Here is a 19617-nt window from a genome sequence, read left to right on the forward strand (position 1 = left end):
GTCCAACTTACTATGGTCTTATATATGTCGTTGCAAATGTCTTTGAAATATCTATCATTAGATATCCATATTGTCTATATTAATGTCTTAGTCATCCAGATATAGGTAAAAAAAATAGGTCAAAAATCGAGGTAGTCTTGGTTTTTTCCTCATATCTCAGCCATTTGTGGACCGATTTTGCTGATTTTAAATAGCAAAATTCTCGAAAGCATGTCTGACAGAATTATTGAAGATTTGGATCCCGAAGATATCTGGGGTCTTCAGAAAACTGATTTCAACAGACAGACAGACAGACAGACAGACAGACAGACAGACAGACAGACAGACAGACAGACAGACAGACAGACAGACAGACAGACGGACAGACAGACAGACAGACGGACATGGCTTAATCGACTCCGCTATCTATAAGGATCCAGAATATATATACTTTATAGGGTCGGAAATGAAAAATGTAGAAATTACAAACGGAATGACAAACTTATATATACCCTTCTCACGAAGGTGAAGGGTATAACAAGTAAGAGTGCTATATTCGGCTGTGCCGAATCTTATATACCCTTCACCAAATTATACTTCAAAATTTTAAATATTTTTAGGTAAACAAAATTAAATTTTTTTTAGTTGTTTTTTTCATTTTTCGGAAAAAAAATTTTTCGATTGTTATTTTAATTTTTTTTTTAAATTTAAATTTTTTTTTTTTTTAAATTTAAAATTTTTTTTTTTTTGAAATATCTATCATTAGATATCCATATTGTCTATATTAATGTCTTAGTAATCCAGATATAGGTCAAAAATCGAGGTTGTCTTGGTTTTTTCCTCATATCTCAGCCATTTGTGGACCGATTTTGCTGATTTTAAATAGCAAAATTCTCGAAAGCATGTCTGACAGAATTATTGAAGATTTGGATCCCGAAGATATCTGGGGTCTTCAGAAAACTGATTTCAACAGACAGACAGACAGACAGACAGACAGACAGACAGACGGACAGACATGGCTTAATCGACTCCGCTATCTATAAGGATCCAGAATATATATACTATATAGGGTCGGAAATGAAAAATGTAGAAATTACAAACGGAATGACAAACTTATATATACCCTTCTCACGAAGGTGAAGGGTATAAAAATCAAACGGAAAGTGTAGTTACGTCCGTTTGCATTTAAGGTAACTATATACTTTTAGAAAATTTTAATGGGTTTCCAATTAAAAAGTCATTGATTTGAGGAACCCTTTGGAACCGTAATATTTCTTTGCTATTATAAAAACCATTACATAATTAAAATTTAATCGTTATTTTTTTGCCATCATATTCCTGTTTTGTGGACGCAAATAAGATATTATGTCAATAATTGTGTACTAAATCCTCTCAAATTGGGCATTTTTTGAATATTTAAGGCTTCTAACTTTAAATAAATTACTTTATTTGGCTCCTGCCATCTGTGTTTCACTAGGATCTTGGGGTACCAAAGGAACTGTACTCATCATAGCAATAGGTGCAGTTACAGTGGCATTTATATTTTGTTGCTTTGGAAGAGCCTCGGGAACTGCCATTACTATACGTCTCCCTCTAGGATCTCGGGGTACTAAAGGAGCTGGACTCGCTCTCTCAATAAATGGAACTACAGTGACATTGCCGTTTTGTAGCAGCGCAATTTGATGAATCCTTATAGCAGGGTATACAATTTTTGAGACGACCAAGTTTAGAAAACAAAATAACAAAACAAACTGCATAAAAATCTGCAAGTAAGGATTAAATATAGTCGCTTATAAGTCAAACATTATGATAAATGTTGCAAAAAATATTTAAAAACTTAATTCAATTACGAAATAATCGAAACCTGTTGAACACTTGTTAGATATTTCAATTGAAAGTGTTTAAAAAAATATATTTTTCTGTATACGTACCTTCATTTTTATTTATTTTTTATAAAAAAAAAAAGTCTCTTAATTTTATGTTTGTATGTATGTTCGTTCTTATGCGGTGTTCAAAACGAAATACACAGTAATTCCAGTTGCAGCCTTCTTTTTATTAAACCTAAATTTTGTATGTTAATTACTTTCAAATAATTGAAATTAAAAAAAAAACTTGTCTGCTGTCGATATGGTTAAACGAGAATTTTCTTGAAAGTTATAAAACATTTTGAGCAAAATTAAAATAAAACAACATTTACTAAATTCATAATTTTAAGATCAAAAATGTTAATGTTTAGTTATCAGAAACCCCGAATTTAAGATAAAATAAATGACAAAATTATCTTACTTGACATTCTTTCATTTCCGCAGACAAAATTTGGACTCCGAAATGTCAATACTAATGCAGAGTATGTGTAGTATATTAACCTCAATGATATGGATTTGTGTTACAAATTAAATCGAAAATCAGTTATATCCTGTGGATAGTAGAGACATAAATATTAAACAGGTTTTTTTCATTTTCAATTCATTCTGAAAGTGAAAACAGAAAGAAGTTCATTTGTGTTGTAAAAAAATTAATTGTTTGATATGAAATTCAATATTAAAAATGTTTATTGCACTGTGTGTTTTACTAGAAAATATTTCTGAAGCCCTCGTAAAATTATTGTCGGGAATTCCAATTCAGTGTTTGGTCTTCTCCAAACTGTTACTCTGCTGTCCGATTAAAAAATATTATTGAAAAATATTATCTAACAATAGTATTACGTTCCAGAAATCTTCAGATTTATTTTTTGTAAGATTGTTTGTAAGTATTTTTCAATCGGACGACAGAGTAAGAGTTTGGAGAAGGCCAAACACTGAATTGGAAAATAACAATGTAGTAAACACTGTCAAACATGGTGGATAAGGGGTCATGTTGTGGGGTTGTATGGCTGCATATGGTGTAGGAAACTTAGTTTTCATCGACGGTTCAATGGCCAAAACAGTGTACCTTAATATTTTAAAAGAAAACCTACTACAATGCGCTCTAAAGTTAAAGCTTGGGAATATTTCTGTTATCAACAGTACAATGACCACAAACACACTGCCCATGACGTCTGAATATGGGTAGTGCATCATGTTCCCCACATTCTCTCGACTCCTCCGCAATCACCTGACATGAATTCCATAGGACATTTGTGGGATAAATTGGCCGAACGTGTAGGAAAGCACCATATTATTAGTAAGACTCAACTTAAAGAAGTCCTGTTACAAAAATGGCAAAATATTTTAGCTTACGTCACCAAAAATTGGTCGATTCAATGCCAAGACGATTAAAAGAAGTCAATCAAAAGATAGGCTATCCACAAAATATTAAACTATTTAAAAAAACTATTTTCCTATTAAAAATTAGAAACTGTGTGAATATTTTTGTCCCTCTTAAAATCGAACTTCGAAACATTAGATAATTATTTTTCTGAAATGAGCTACCTTATGTTTAGTTTTTCCATATATTTCCATAAGTTATATGTAAATAAATATTTTTGTTGAAATCCGTACGAATGTTGGGGCCTTCGTTTAAAAAATATGGACGATTAAAGATAAATCTGTATGCTGTGTGAATATTTAAGTCCGGCACTGTATATATTTCAATGAAAAAAATATCAAAGATCGCGGTGTTAAAAATTAATAAAGAACACGGTATTAGGGCACCTAAACTCTCTACTATATTCGTGAAAAAAATTTCGATGGAGACTCGATTAGTTCAGGAGTTATAAAGAAAAACGTTATTAAAAGTACGTTTTTTCATATAAAAATTTAATATAATTTATATGAAAAAACGTACTTTTAATAACTTTTTTCTCTATCTACGAACTGTCACTTTTAACACTCTCTTGCTCTCTCGTTACAAGTTTTTAAAAGTAAACGAACGGAATCCCGTAACTTCCAGTGACAATTTGTACAAATTATAAAGTACGCGAACACAACTAATTTTAGTATAAATTGTGCAAAAAAATGTAATCAGCTGTTTTCTTGATTGAAAATTGAAACACCACCCCCATTTTCTCAATATCTGATTATCGTTTTTCGTAACGATAAACCTCCAATTAAATTTTTTTTGTATGAGAACTGTCAGTTTATCGTCAGAGATTGAGAAAATCGGGGTCACACTTTTAAGAATTGAAACGAACTTGCCAAGGCGAATCTATAGGAGGTGACGACAGAAGAACAGCTGATTATTTTGTTTATTCAGTTATTTAGACAAGTGAACTGTCAATTCACTTGTGTTTGTTGTGGCGAAAAATACAACAAACCCAAAAGCAAAAACAACCACAGGCAACTTTGACAGTTCACTTATTTTTTTACAAAATCAAAGTACCTGTTGTTTTTGTATATGTTGTATTTGTTGTAGTTCTGTCGTCACCAATTGCATTCAATTTCTCATTCAAGTTAAGCTGGCCACACACGGAATGATTTGTTCGCCTGATTTGTGATTGAAAATTTTCAATTACTTGTGATTTTGTTCGCGCACAGCCCCATTAACAAGTTGAACATGAACAAATCGGACTCACAAATCATCCGTGTGTGGCCAGCTTTATGCATTAAACACATTGAAGACAGCAGGCTTCACGACTTCACGAACACAAATGCTGCTGGCTGAAGTTGCAGCCGTGCGGCAGCCGGTGAATTCTTTTAAAGACGACAGCTTCAAAGTAAACAGCTGATTTATAATTCAGTGATGTCACTTTAATTTTTTATTTTAATAAAAAATAACCGTACAAAATTCCAAAGTAATTAAACGTTAAACAATTATTTTGAGTAAATATATATATGTGGTAATAATTTATGTACCTGTTATTAATTCATTTCAATATGGTTATCAGAAACTTCTCTTAATTAAGTAAAAAAAAATATATTTTTTTAAGCACTAATTTGATTTACATTTTTTATTATATTAGCAACACTATTTCTGTTTTGAAGTTGACAAAAATAGAAATTAGCCTAATTGGGCAGCAGCAGCAAACGAAGTCGTGTCGTCGTGAAGTTGTGCTGTCGTCAAAAGAATCGTCTTCATATAAACGTGTGTATTCTATTTTTGACAGATTGAAGTCGGAAGCCTGCTGTCTTCAATGTGTTTAATGCATTAGTGTTTCAATATTCAATCAAGAAAACAGCTGATTACATTTTTTTGGACAATTTGTACTAAAATTGTTTTCAAGTTGCGTGCAGCCTACGTCACAGCTTTAATTTTTTTTAAATTTTGACAACCAGTATATGTAAAAGACTATCAAGAAAAACTTGATCGTGTGCGTGCAGGGTGAATTCAATTCTTAAAAGTGTGAGTGTATTAGTAGAAAAGTGTGAGTGTATTAAAACTTGAAAAGCGTAACTACCAGTGATAATTTGTACAAATTATCAAGTACGCGAACCTAACTAATGTTTTACTAACGATAAAGCAAATACCTGTTTAACTTGGGGGTTACACGATCAAGTTTTGCCTTTCAAGTTTTAATACACTCACACTTTTTTACTAATACACTCACACTTTTAAGAATTGAAACGAACTTGCATTCAATTTCACATTCAAGTTGGTTTTCAATTTTTCATTCATTTTTATGTCCAATTTGTACTAAAATTGTTTTCAAGTTGCGTGCTGCCTACGTCACCGCTTTCAATTTTTATAAATTTTGACAAACAGTATATGTAAAAGACTATCAAGAAAAACTTGATCGTGTGGCTGCAGTGTAAAGCGATGAGTTTTCTCGATGTCTGAAACTTCGACACTAAAATAACTGGCATACCTAAACACGGGCGGCAAGCGCTTTTTAGTTGTCAAAAATTCTCATGCCCATACAATTTGAATGTAGCATACCGAAATAACGCGGCGGCAACGCTTTGCAATTGGAAAATCCAATTTATACAGCGCGTTTAATAGTGAAGTTAGTTGCAAAACACAACAAATGTAAACAAATAAATAAAGAAGGAGAAACAAATAAGCAAAAAAAAATATATTTGTTATTAGAAAATGGAGGTAAGTTGAAATATTTAATATAATATACATATATTATTTTCTTTTATATTTATATATTTTATATTATCAGAAATATGGGTATTGTCTAAATAATCAGGGTTGTTATATCAGAAATATGGGTATTGTCTAAATAATCAGGGTTGTTATATTTATTTTTTTGATAACCCTGTTTTTATTGTTTAACGTAGCGTTGCCGCTGTTGTTTAGGTATGTCATTTCAGCGTTAAAGCTAAGCGGAAAAAAACGTTCCGTCTTACGCTTTTGTTTAGGTAGGCCAGTAAGAAATCGTCAAATGAAAACTGAATTTAAAACAAGTAAGAGTAGTACTCTTAGAGTACTATATTCGGCCGTGCCGAATCTTAAATACCCTCCACCTAAATATGATTGTATAACAACTGAAATAATATAACAATTGTCAGAAAGACTAGTTTACTCAGAAGATATTTTATTTCAAATGTACAAACAATTGTTTCTAATTCAGCAATTTATAACTAAAATTTCTGTTTGAACGTATGAATTTTAACAATTTATATACTTAATAATTAGTTAGTACGTTTGGATCAATATTTTTCCCTTTTAACATCAAGAGAAGAAACAGAGTATAAAAAGGGTATACAAATATATTTAGACAAATTTCAAAATATTTGGTTGTGGGACTTATGTGGGAGCTATGACCTATTATCGTTCCATTGTCTTAAAATATTTTAACGCGATTTTTATGTATTTATATGAGAGCTGTGGCCAATTATGGACCAATATTCACAAAATTCAGTATTATGATTTTTGAATACAAATTACTGATCTGTGTACTATTTTGGTTTAATATATGGATGCTATGACCTATTATGGTCCTAAGTATGTAGAATTTCATATAAACAAAGCTGTTAACAAGTGTGGACTTTATATGGGAGCTATGCCGAATTATGGACCAATATTTAAAAAATCTTGTAGTACGATTCTTGGATACAAATTACTGATCGGTGTAAAATTTTGGTTGAGTATAGATTTGTATGGATATTTGTGCAGGTTAATGGAGGTTATGACCAATTACGGGCCTATCATCATAAAATTTGGAACATCGATTTTTGTATATATTGAATAAATTTGTTTTGAATTTCAACTTGATAACTATATTTGTAAGAAATTTATGAGGATATTAGTGATTTTCGGGAGTGGAACTTATATGGGAGCTATGGTTAAATATGGACCGATATTCACAAAATCCAGAAGTATGATTACTGGATACAAATTACTGATCTGTGTGTAATTTCATTTTGATATCGATAGTTTTTAATATTTTTTAAGGTTAATATCTTTTTTCGGAAATGGGCCTTATAGTGGAGCGCTGACCAATTATCGGCCAATCTGCATAAAATTTGGTACAGTGATATCTATATATATGAGTATTATTTTTGTCGAATTTTCGCATGATAAAGGTATTTATAAGAGATTTATGAGTACTTAATTGATTTTTTGAAGTGGACCTTATATGAGGGCTATGGTCAAATATGGACCGATATTCACAATTCATGGATCTGTGTGAAATTTTGTTTTGATATTGATATTTTTTAGATATTTATGTAGGTTGTTGTGTTTTTCGGAAGTGGGCCTTCTATGGGAGCTATAACCAATTATCGGCCGATCTTCATAGAATTAGGTACAGCGATTTTGGTATATATGAAGATTATTCGTGTCGAATTTCAACTTGATAGCGATATTTATAAGACATTTATGCTTATTTAAGAGATTTTCGGAAGTGTACTTTATATGGGGGCTATGGTCAAATATGGACCGATCCACGAAAAATTTTGTAATATAATTGTTTTTCCTATTCTGTAGGCATTTATAGACAATAGAACCATATTTCGGGAAGAAATTTGTATGGGGGCTAGGAGAAATTATGGACCGATTCTTATAATTTTCACCAGAGTTACTCCTTTTATCATAAAAGTAACGAGTTCAAAATTTTATGATATTAGCTGCAATATATTTACAAAAAATGTCCAAAAATATGTGAAAATGATCAATTTTTTTTTTAGGTTGTCCCACATTTTAATTCATAACTTTGGTTCCACTATACCGATTTTGCTGATTTTCAATACCAAACTGCTTAGGACAATAATAAACATTTTTCTTGCAACTATACTTAGTTTGTTTGCGTATTTTGGACGTGAGCGTGTTTTACACAGACGGACAGACAGACGGACATGGCTCAATCGACTTAGAATTTCATAAGGATCAATAATATATATACTTTGTTGAGTCTCAGATGAATATTTCTCAATGTTACACACGGAATGACAAACTTATATATACCCTCATTCACCACTTATGGTGGTGGAGGGTATAAAAAGACGAACATATAACATTATTTCTATGAAATAATAGTGGTATTCACAATGTAGAGAACTTTCTTTTGCAGTTTAGCAAAAACTAAAAACAAAATACATTAGAAATACTTGTTTACATCATTACACTCTTGTTTTGAAACTATATGAGGTAATTTTAAATTTGATATTTCATGAATTAAATTTTATTTTAAAATATTGTTACGAAATTGTACTTGAATTCAAATATAACGATTTTAAGCGTTGATTTAAAAGTAGCATAATGCTTTCAAATAACAGTGCTGTAATAGCAAACTGTAACATATCTGTGGGCATTATTAAATAAAAGCTTTCAGTTGATTTGATTTTAAGTTGGTAACGCTGTATTCGAATTCGAATATTCAGTCAAAGAACATTGTAGAAAGTACACCACAGATGGCGTATGTATTAGTAAGATCTAGAATATTCGAATTTTGACAGTTAAAGAACAATCTAGAGTCGTGAGTGAGTTTATCAGAGACGCTTTTCGAATAAACAGTAAATTCGTGTACATTATAAATTGTCTGTATTTCTGCGAATTTACAAACGTGTATAAAATACATTGAGTGACTATTTAATTCTGTTGTTGTACATTTGAATAAATAAAGAGTTGTTACCATTTTCAAACTACTAAACGGCTTTTATTTGCAATCAAAAGTATCCGGTTTATTTAAAGGAAATAAACCAAACGTTTTAAAAAGGTTAAAACGTTACAATATAATAGAAAATATGAAAGAAAAATCAAAAGAAAGAAGCTTAAAGTGCAATTAACATATTCATCGACAGCGAATTATAAAGGTACATTAGGTTAGGATGATCTCCAACTTTTGTTTAACCAATTTTTTGTTCTACAATAAAATGTACGAAATACCCATGCAAAATTTTACTATTTATCAGCCCAATTATGAATAAAAATTCCCCGGGAGTTTTCTCCCTTTTCCCATCTTTCCTATGTAAATTCAATAGGAATAATCTCCCGGGGAACAAATTCCCTGGGAATTTTTATTCATGATTGGGCTGTATATAAAATAAAATAGAAGATACAGGGTTAATTCCCAAAAAAAATTCATTAATATAAATAAATCTATATATTTCCATACAACTGATTGTCACTCTAGTATGTACAGCTGCGAAAAAAAAATAGAACCACCGCCGAAAAATCCCCGTCATGTTTAATGGTTTTTGTTGTATATTTTGGATTGTAACGAGTTTTGAGGACGTCTGATGTATAAGCGAGAACCTTTTCCACCAAATATGACAAATTTACTCTCATCTGTCCCAAAAATATTATTCCACTTTTGTACTGGCTAATTTTTATGTTCCTTTGGGAACTTCATGTGCTTGGCGATATGTCTAGCATTTAAAAGATGGGTCATTCTTGGACTGCACTCTTTTAAATTATGTTCTCTGAGACATGTGCGAACTGTTTGTACTGTCCAAGTTATATTAAGGTCCTTTATTAGTTCGTTTGCAGCTTTGAAAGGATCCTTCTTGCTCTCGCGGATCAATCTTTTGGCGTGAAGCGGGGTCAGAACTCGTTTTCATCCACGTCTTTCAACCTTTTTTTTTTTTTAATTAATTAATTGCGTTTTGAATCATTTTGTTCCGAAACACCACCAATCGACCAACTTCTCTATAAGATTTTCCATCCGATATTAGTTTATTGAATTTTTCGCGTTTCTCCGCTCTGCAGTCTTTTCCACGATCCATTTTATTTAAAATATTAGCTTTTTGTTAAATTTTATGATCGAAGTAATAAAAATTAAAATCAAATCTTTTAAACACGTGCTGTCTGTTTTTATAAAAAATGTTTTTATTTTTCGGCATTTTTTAGTAATTTTTTCTTTAAATTACTAAAAAAAATTACAGTAACAATTCCAAGAGAAGTACTACATTTTTAATATAGGGGAAATGTTAAGCTATGTATTAAATATCAACATTCGAAAAAATATCAAGACTAATTATGTGTTTTTGCAAAAATAAAAAAAGTGTCCTAGTGGTGCTATTATTTTATTCCCAACTGTATGCATAAAAATCCTTACCTTTTCGAAATATGAAATGTGGATAAACACCCCCATATTCATAATTAATTTTCAAAACGATTATAAAACAGATACCATACAAAATGTGTTTTATAAATCATTGATAAATTTAAAAATGGATTATCTTACTCGAAACAGTATTTATAATTTTTTTTTTTTTTTGCTTTTTTATCACAAACGAGAGATTTGTTCATCTTTTTTTCAAAAGGTACCTACCGCTAAAAATCTCTATTAACTTGAAACTTAAGAAATGTACCAAATGTTTTTTATTATTGATCATACCAATTTACATATTTATTTAAATTAGTTTTATTGAAATCTTGATGGAGGAGATTATTTCTACATGTCGTGTTTTTGGGCTTAGATGTGATTGATTATATATGTATTATATGAGTATAGTAAGTATATTTATGTGTGTTTTCGTAATATGTAGTTGGGTTTTCTTGTTAATACAAATTAATAATTGTGACCTAGATGAAATAAATGAATTTCTCCATTATACACAATTGGTATAAATGTTAATTTTACCATTATTTGACGATTATTTTTGTTTAATTTTACAATACCAGATTAAATAAATATATTTTGGTTTTATGTTTACAGTTTTGTTTTTTGGATCATTAATGAAGATAATTTAATATATATGTATATAATTTATTAATTCTGTCCTTCTGTCTGTCTGTCTGTACATATCTGTATCTGTATATCTGCCTTTAATAAATGTATGCTGGCATATGTATCGAGTGCTATCTAATTATTAAATTATTAATGTATTACAACTTTCAACAAAAATTCTACATTTTTGTTAGAAGGATGCTAAATTGTATGTGAGTAGTCAGTGAGTGAATGAATGCATGATTGTTGGATTGATCGAATCATAGATTTAGTTGTGATTAATTAGAGCGCTACAAAAATAATGGTTTTTAAGCATGCATTTGTGTGTGTGTAAGTGTTATTAGAAATATAAAATAGAGTTCCTTCTAATCTAATAGAATTTAACTTATAAGCTTCTCTGTTCAATAAATTATAAATATACAATTCAATTGAAAATGAAATTGTTACATTTCTTGATGAGAATTGAATTCAAAATTAATAAAATAAGAAAAAAAAACGATAATTCGTTTTTTGAATCGATGGACAATGCTTCTTAACTTGATGCTATACAATAATATCATGTTGCACTGGCAGTTGAATTGACATTCATATTTGTTGGAGATGCGTTTAAATTATTTGATGTTGCTGCAGCAGCAGCTGTAATGGTAGCGGTGGTGTTGTTAGATGTTACTTCTATACCAGCAGAAGCATTTAAATTATTGTAATCAATTGTTGTTGATGTCACCAAATTGTTCTCGTCTGCTACTGTAGCGCTTCCAGCCAAAGCCGCCGAAGAGGAGGCAGTATTATTAATTTTTTCAATGGCAGGTGAAGCTGACGGTGGTGCTACCGCAACTACGTTGTTATTATCACCAACAAGTATTCCACTGTGACATGCAACCGAATTGGCGTTATCTGTAATTGGCTGACCTGCAGTCGATGTTGAAGATGTAGAGCTTATGTTAAGTTGAATAACTGAATTATTGTTGGCATTTTCAATGGAAGCTCCCGATAGCGACAGCTCATCAGCTGAATCATCAGCAGCTAAATCAGTTTGTACGCCTTTTTCCTCCAGCAAATGCTCATTAAAACGAATTGGTCGATTGTAAGAACCAAACTGCTTGGATATCTGCAACAATTCGCGCAAAGTTTGGTTCTCCAAACGCAATCTCGTTATCACATTGATGTCATGTTCATCATCGATGTTCGCTGCTCTTTGCATTACCGCTGCCATTTCATTGATTTTCTCCCTTTGTTCACGTATAATTTTCCACAATTTATCGTTGTATACCTCCTTAAAGTTGAGTTTGCTCTCCAGAACTTTGCTATTGGTATGTTCTCGGTATTTTTGCATTATCAATTCCATGGCTCGTTCGTAGTCTTCGATGCAAACCTTAAGTTCACGATTCTCTTTTAGAATTTCAGAGCTATTGGCATTTTGTTGCTGTATACGATTCACCATGTCGACATTGGACTTATTATTGGCTATTCGATTCAATGAGTCCATGTCATCTTGAAACTGTCGAAGACTTTCGACAAAACGATTGTTACCTTCGGCCTCTTCAAGTAGTGCACTGCTTAGGGCGTCTATTTCTTTCACACGACTAGCCATTCTTTGTGCATCCATAATAATTTGCCCAACCGTTATGTTGGCCATGATTACTGCAGCTATTACTTTGTTTCTTTTTTAATATTTATTTACACAAATTTGCTCTCTCTTTTGGCTATATTTGGTGTTGCTGTTTTTAATTTTAGCTGTGCTCAATTTTATTTGTGGCAATTTTTGTTGAAAATTGTAAACGAAATTTCATCAAATTAATAATTTTTTTCTATTTTCAAGGGAACAAAAGAAACTTCCACTGACAGTTAATTTTTGACACTTCATTCCCAGCAAAAACTGTAGTGATGTAAAAGTATTTGAGTACTGAGTACTAGATATCGACTGTTTATTTTAATACTCGATAATAAAAAATTAGTTACTCATACCTTCAGGGTTGCATTTTCTTAAACAAATTTGAAATTTATTAAAAGTTAATAAAACAAAATTTCAATAAAAAAACATGTAGCTTTAATGTTAATGTTAGCAGCTTTAATGTTAATGTTAGCAGCTTTAATGTTAATGTTAGCAGCTTTAACAGTTAATGTTGTCATACTTATAAACTTTTTTTTACCTTTAAACTTCTTTCAGTAGATAAATTAAAAATTTAGAAATGAAAAACAAACTTCTAAATTTCTCTAAAACAAATCTTTGATAAAATTTATGTTATGAATAAAACAATTAAAGTAAATAAATATAAACAATAGCGGTATTCACAATGTAGAGAACTTGGCCTGGTAATGCAGTAAAATAGCACAATATCAAAAAACTAAAAACAAAATACATTACAAATTGAAATGTTTGTCAATAAATAGCTTGTCTGCTTTTTTACTAGGCCAAGTACTCTACATTTTGAATACCGCTAATATTTTTGTTTTTAATTTGACTGTATTTTTCTTAAAATTTATTCAAAAAAAATAGATTAACATTAAAAATACAAATATAATCGATTATTTTGGTTCCTTTAATTGTGTTGCTTATTTTTCGAATTAGACAAAACGTATTGAGTCAATAATTGAACAGTATTGAGTAATATGTATCTAGTATTGTAATGTATATTGTACACCAAAAATACACTTCATTACCTTTTTTTACTGACTTATGTGTGTTGCCACTATAGTAATTGTAAATTACACAGAACTGGTGTAGTAACGGCCCAAAAAGGCCTTTATTATGTTCAGTCATGCATCTTTATATTTGGGGTATTCACATGGTCTACTATTAGTCATATTGTCCTAATAAATTATTTTATGACAAAACAATCATTAGTTTAGAACTTTTTTGTTTGAAACACAACAAAAATTTGTTTAAACTATCATAATATATTAGGACATTATGACAATATGACCAAATAGTAGACCGTGTGCATACCCCAATTGTGTGTAAATTTAACTTATCATGTGTGTAACAGAGATGTATGAAATAGGGTTCTATAAGTAGATCGACTTATTGGTTGGAAAAAAGTCGAACAATCGATTTTCTTTTCTCACAAGTCGAATAATCAAAAATAGTCCGCAAAAGTCGATAAAAGTCGACTTTTTAGATTGTTAAAAAAATATTTAATTGCAACATTATACTAAAACTATTGCAATTTGGTACACTTGCATTTTTTATAATGTATGCTACAATAAATAAATGTTTATAAAATAAAGCCTTTTCTAGTCGAAAAGTCGATTTAACTTAAAAGTCGAATGTTCGAAAAGTCGACTTTTTAAAAAACGATAAAGTCGAATGTTCGAAAAGTCGACTTTTTGTTTCAACTATAGAACCCTAGTATGAAGTCAATGAAATCACTGCATTTGTCGTGTTTTCAATCATCTACATATGCTAATTATATTGCTTGCAGTGCTTGCGTTCTCACAATTGATTGCCATTTTCTCAATAATTTTTTAAATGCCGCTAGCCAAGGGGAATTCATATGAATTCGTTGGTTATACCTGAGAATAGATTAACTGTATCCTATGAAGATAAAAACTCATATACAAGTAAATATGGATATATTTTAAGTAAGAATAAACTTTTGTTTTAATATTTCTCAAAATAAGTTAATTTAGTTTTTTAATAAAAATTTGTATAAAATACAGTATAAATTCGTTACAAATATTAAAATGACACGAAGAATAGATTCATGAGCATTAGAATGATTTTTGGACCTATATAGTTACTGTTTTAATAACATTTATATGATTATGAGTATGAAAATGATTTTCGGTAGAGGACCGATCCTCACAAAATTTGACAGGGGAATTTTATCTCAATACCAACATTAATAAGACATTTCAAAGATTATAACATTTATACCTTATAATGACTTGCGAGAGTATCGCGGGAATATCGATTGCCCCCGTCCGTCGCTTTATGATTAAAAGTGAATGAATGACTAAAAGCGAAAATCGGAACATTTGGCAACCAAAATTCAGACCAAAATGAAATTTTTTTTTTTCATATTTTATTTATTGTATCTTCACAAAATAATGTGAACTATCAATAATTTGTTCAAATCTTAAATCTAAATATTAATTTTTATTTACGTCCCACCACAGTTGGACGAAAAATTATGTTTAATTTATAGATCCTACCATCAGCGCAGGTCTGTTGGATTCGTGCAAGTGGGTTTGGGTGAACTTCTAACTTTTTGAAATATGACTCCGCTTGTTTGTTTATTTCATTTTTCACCAGGGAGACACCTAGGTTCTTATGAATGTTAATATTTCTCACATACCAAGGCGCTGCTGTTATCATTCTTAATATTTTATTTTGGAATCTTTGAATTTTTTCCGAAACGTCGATGAAGAGTGCAGAACAATATTTTTTTCTTCAAATGTCTTGGATATGATTTGTACCAACCTGTGAGTTTGTTCTATGGTGTTATGTTTTTCTCGAAATCCGAATTGATGAGTTGGAATATAATCAAAATGATTCACTATCGGCTTTAACTTGTGCATTAACAGTTTCTCGAATACCTTTGATATATTTGACAATAGGCTAATGGGTCTATATGATTCTACTTTACTGTGATCTTTTCCCGGCTTAGGTATCATGGTAACTAAAGAAACCTTCCATTCTGGTGGATAATATTCAAGGCGTAATATAGCATTAAAAATAAATAGGATTATTCTTAATGCACTTTGGGGTAGCTCGAGGAGCATCTTGTTACTGATTTTATCAATACCAGGTGATTTTTTGGAGTTTAAATCAACAATAGCCTTGTCAATCGCTGAAATCTAAAAACGAAGTGGTTTAGCTGCAGTAATATTGGGTAAAGTAGGTTGTAACTCTATTATGTCGTTTGACTCGTTTGGGGAAAATATATTCTTTAGATGACTAACAAACAGGTTTCCTTTTTCAGTATCGTTTCTCGCCCAGCCCACTAGAATTACGTAGAGGAGGTCTGCTCATAACAGGTCTTTTTAATTTTTTTGTAGCTCGCGTTTGGGACATTTTCTAAGCTCCGTTTTAAGTTGAGGGGATCTCTAGAGTTGCCACTCTCGACGAACTCTTCTAATAACTGTTCAATGTCTGCAGAATAGAGTCTATTGTATCTTATTTGTTGGGTTATTTGAGTGGCGTGTTCAACAGCAAATTTTAAGTTTTGTTCAAAATTTTTTAGTGAGATATCGATATCTTCTGGTGTTCTTAGCGATATATTTTCTGTACTGTGTGTGCTAATATATATATTTTATATAAAAATGGATGTTTGTATGTGGGTATGTATGTGTGTATGTATGTATGTTCCGAATGAACTCAAAAACGGCTCAACCGATTTTGATGAAATTTTCAGGGAATCTTCAGAATAGCCTGGCGGGTAACACTGTAAAGTCAGATTTTTGATTTTCGGTCTGTGGGCGGAGGGGCGTGACATTATCAAATTTTTACATTATACCGCTGAAACCATCTATATATATACAAAACTTCTGCACCGATTTTGATGAAATTTTCAGGGAATGTTCAGAATAACCCAGCGCGTAGCACTGTAAAGTCAGATTTTTGATATTCGGTCTGTGGGCGGAGAGGTGTGTAAAAATCTATTTTTTACATTATACCGTTAATGCCATTATATATAAAAACAGATGTGTGTATGTATGTTCCATATGGACTCAAAAACGGCTGGACCGGTTTTGATAAAATTTTCACGGAATCTTCAGAAAAGCATAGCGTGTAACACCGTAAAGTCGTATAAATAAATACTTTTTTTATTTCCAACGTTCAAACAATGACAATTTTCATTTTGTTGCTTAACATCATTCTAAAAATTAATGATTTGGTGTAAGCGAAAAAAGGAATACATTTCAACGCATGTCCGGTACTATAGAAGTTATTTTATATTTGTGACGGTCACCTCAAAAACAAAATAAGGACGGTTTCTTCTTACTCCATCCATTCATTCATGGAGAGTACACCGCCTTGGACACTTTCACCATAAATTTATTATTTATGTATATTTATTTTTATTGTACTTTATTTTATTTGTTTGTACGTCAAGTTCCGATACAAAACTTTACGAAATGAAGTTTAGTTATTTGTTTTTGTTTTGGTTCCTTCTTTACTGTTCTCCTTTTTTTGTTTATTTGCACTTTTCACTACATTACTCTAGTACGAAAACAAACCTCACAGGTTATGACGTATAGATGGCAGTTATGTCCTGATGTTTTAATGTAACAATCACAATGACTATACAGTGAAGGGATTCAAATGACGACAGACTACTATGACCTTTCTTTGACCTTGACATACCAATTAATAACAACAAATATATTGATTTTTAACGATCATATATTTGTAGTAATGTTGCCGAAGATCGAATGATTGGTTGAACGGTGCTGTATGGGTACATAATCGATCAAACATCAACATTACTCCGTAAGATAGTGAACAGTCGTGATCGTGAAAATATTAGTTTATACAAAATAGTAAACGTAAAATATTAAACGTGGAAAAACAGTAAGAATAATATATGCATACGGAGATAAATGTAAGTCTTAATCAGAAATATGTGGTGTTTATCGTGATAAAACTATGGTCTCATTCGAAATTTGATTTTTATTTGACATTATCTTTTTAATAAGATTAAATCAAATTTAGTTTTATCACGATTTTGCTAGATACTCTATACAGTATTTGAATTTAATACCAATTCCTTGGGATTTCAATTTGAATACAATATAGTGAATGAATAATATATAGGCATTTTTGTTCTTTTTGTTTGTTAATAGAATAAATAAAAGGAAATATAAATTCACACCATCTATTGACGAAAAAGTGAGGCTCTAATAATCTAGCCAGGCCATAATCCAGAAAACTAACTTCTTTTGAAATACACGATAGAGGGCCACCGAATATCATAAAAAGAAAAAGAACCATCAAAGGAGTGTGAAAGGAATAAAACCACTATCATTAAAGTCCGGACATAAACCAAAATAGGAACAGGGTAGTCCCAAACCACTAGAATTCAATTAAAACTGTGGCATGTAATTTGTGGGACAACAATAGAAAAAAGTGGAATTTCCAGGGTAAGAAGTGAAATTGTAGCAAACAAGATCTTGACATTTCATGACCCATCTGACCTTCGAAGGTCATTATACACACAAAAGGTCACCTTCGGAATAGAAAAAAAAAAAAAAACTAGTTCAAATAATAATATTCTAACATCCAATCAATGTTGTATGTTATGTGTACTTGTGTATACGTGGTAGTACATATTTAAAACTTAAATTACTTAATTATATATATATTATATTATGCAAATTAGAATAAAAAAAAAGGAAAACGTTGTGAATCATATTTCCTAACTCGTAAAATCTTTCTTTGCGAATGAAACACTTCCAACTAGAACGATTATACAATCAAATTTAGAATTGTTATTTTTCATAAGAAAAAAAAAAAAACTTATCCTAATTCCTGTTATACAGGATTATTAATTATCTTAATTAATTACTATTAAATTATATTATTATTATTTTTCTTACACATAGTTTATATAACTTATTGAAACATATATATTATTATATATTTACAATATTTAAATTTTATAATATTAGATCTGTTCAATAACAAAAATCTATATATTTAGTATTGTTTTGATACAACTTAACATAGTTTATTTTGTTATTGAACAGACATATATTATACACCTAATTAAATTACTAACTTATTTTTTTTTTTGAAACATAAAAATTTTAAATCAGTTCGATTCTAGAAAATCAATTAATCGAATATACAAAAAAAAAAAAATACTCTACAATTCAATTAATTAGTTGTTCACAAAACATATTTAATACTACAAACAGCAACAATAATAAATTAGATTAATTATTTGTGATAATAATTAACTTATTTTTTTTTATCTCCAATAAATAATAATATATAAACAATAATACATATTATAACAAATATCAACCAAAATAATATTTAAATAAACGTTTATTTAAGATAAAAATCTTGGTTAAATAATTAAAAAAAAAACTAGTCTAAATAAATAACTAAATGTCTAAGTGACAAAATAACAACATAACCAAATAATTAGGTAAATAACCAAATAAAAAAAACTATTTAAATAACTAACTAACTCAATAACTAAATATCAATATAACTAAAACAATAAATAAATACATAAATCAATAAATAAATACATAAATCAACAAATAGATACATAAATTAATAAATAGATACATAAACAAATAAATTAATAGTGAAATCAATCAAATATGTTAGGAACTATAAAATGCCATAGTGAACAAAAACATTAAAAATACAAATTTATAAATTGTAAAACAAACTTATTTAAAACTATATTTCTATATCTTTTGCTTATACTTAAACACATTCAAATATTGTTAAATTGTTAGATTTTTGTTATATCTTTATTTTGTTATTTTCGTAATTATTTGTATGTTATATATTATATGTTAATTGTTAATTTTTTGCGATTATTTAATTATTTAAGATTTGTTATTGATTTTGTAACGATAATTATACATGAAACTACCATATAAAGATAATTTTAATCAATAAAATTATGTTTATAATTAAGTTTAAGATCTGAAATCTGTTACATGTTATTATTATTCGTGAGAATGCAAGGCTAAGA

The 19617-nt window shown here is 29.9% G+C and overlaps 1 protein-coding gene and 1 long non-coding RNA gene across 2 annotated transcripts; both read right to left on the minus strand.

Moving 5' to 3' along the window:
* Window positions 1-1223: 1223 nt before the first annotated feature.
* On the minus strand, window positions 1224-1990 carry LOC135951739 (uncharacterized). The gene is made up of 2 exons (XR_010575990.1): window positions 1911-1990; window positions 1224-1742 (listed from the first exon to the last, which is right to left on the minus strand). It is a non-coding gene; the product is annotated as an uncharacterized LOC135951739 (long non-coding RNA).
* An 8642-nt stretch (window positions 1991-10632) lies between these two features.
* Window positions 10633-12830, minus strand: Fgop2 (Fibroblast growth factor receptor 1 oncogene partner 2). The gene has a single exon (XM_065501103.1). The coding sequence runs from the start codon at window positions 12588-12590 to the stop codon at window positions 11511-11513; it is 1080 nt and encodes a 359-aa protein (XP_065357175.1). The 5' UTR covers window positions 12591-12830; the 3' UTR covers window positions 10633-11510.
* Between the last annotated feature and the right edge of the window lie 6787 nt (window positions 12831-19617).

This window comes from Calliphora vicina, chromosome 2, assembly GCF_958450345.1.
Source record: "Calliphora vicina chromosome 2, idCalVici1.1, whole genome shotgun sequence".
Taxonomy (NCBI): domain Eukaryota; kingdom Metazoa; phylum Arthropoda; class Insecta; order Diptera; family Calliphoridae; genus Calliphora; species Calliphora vicina.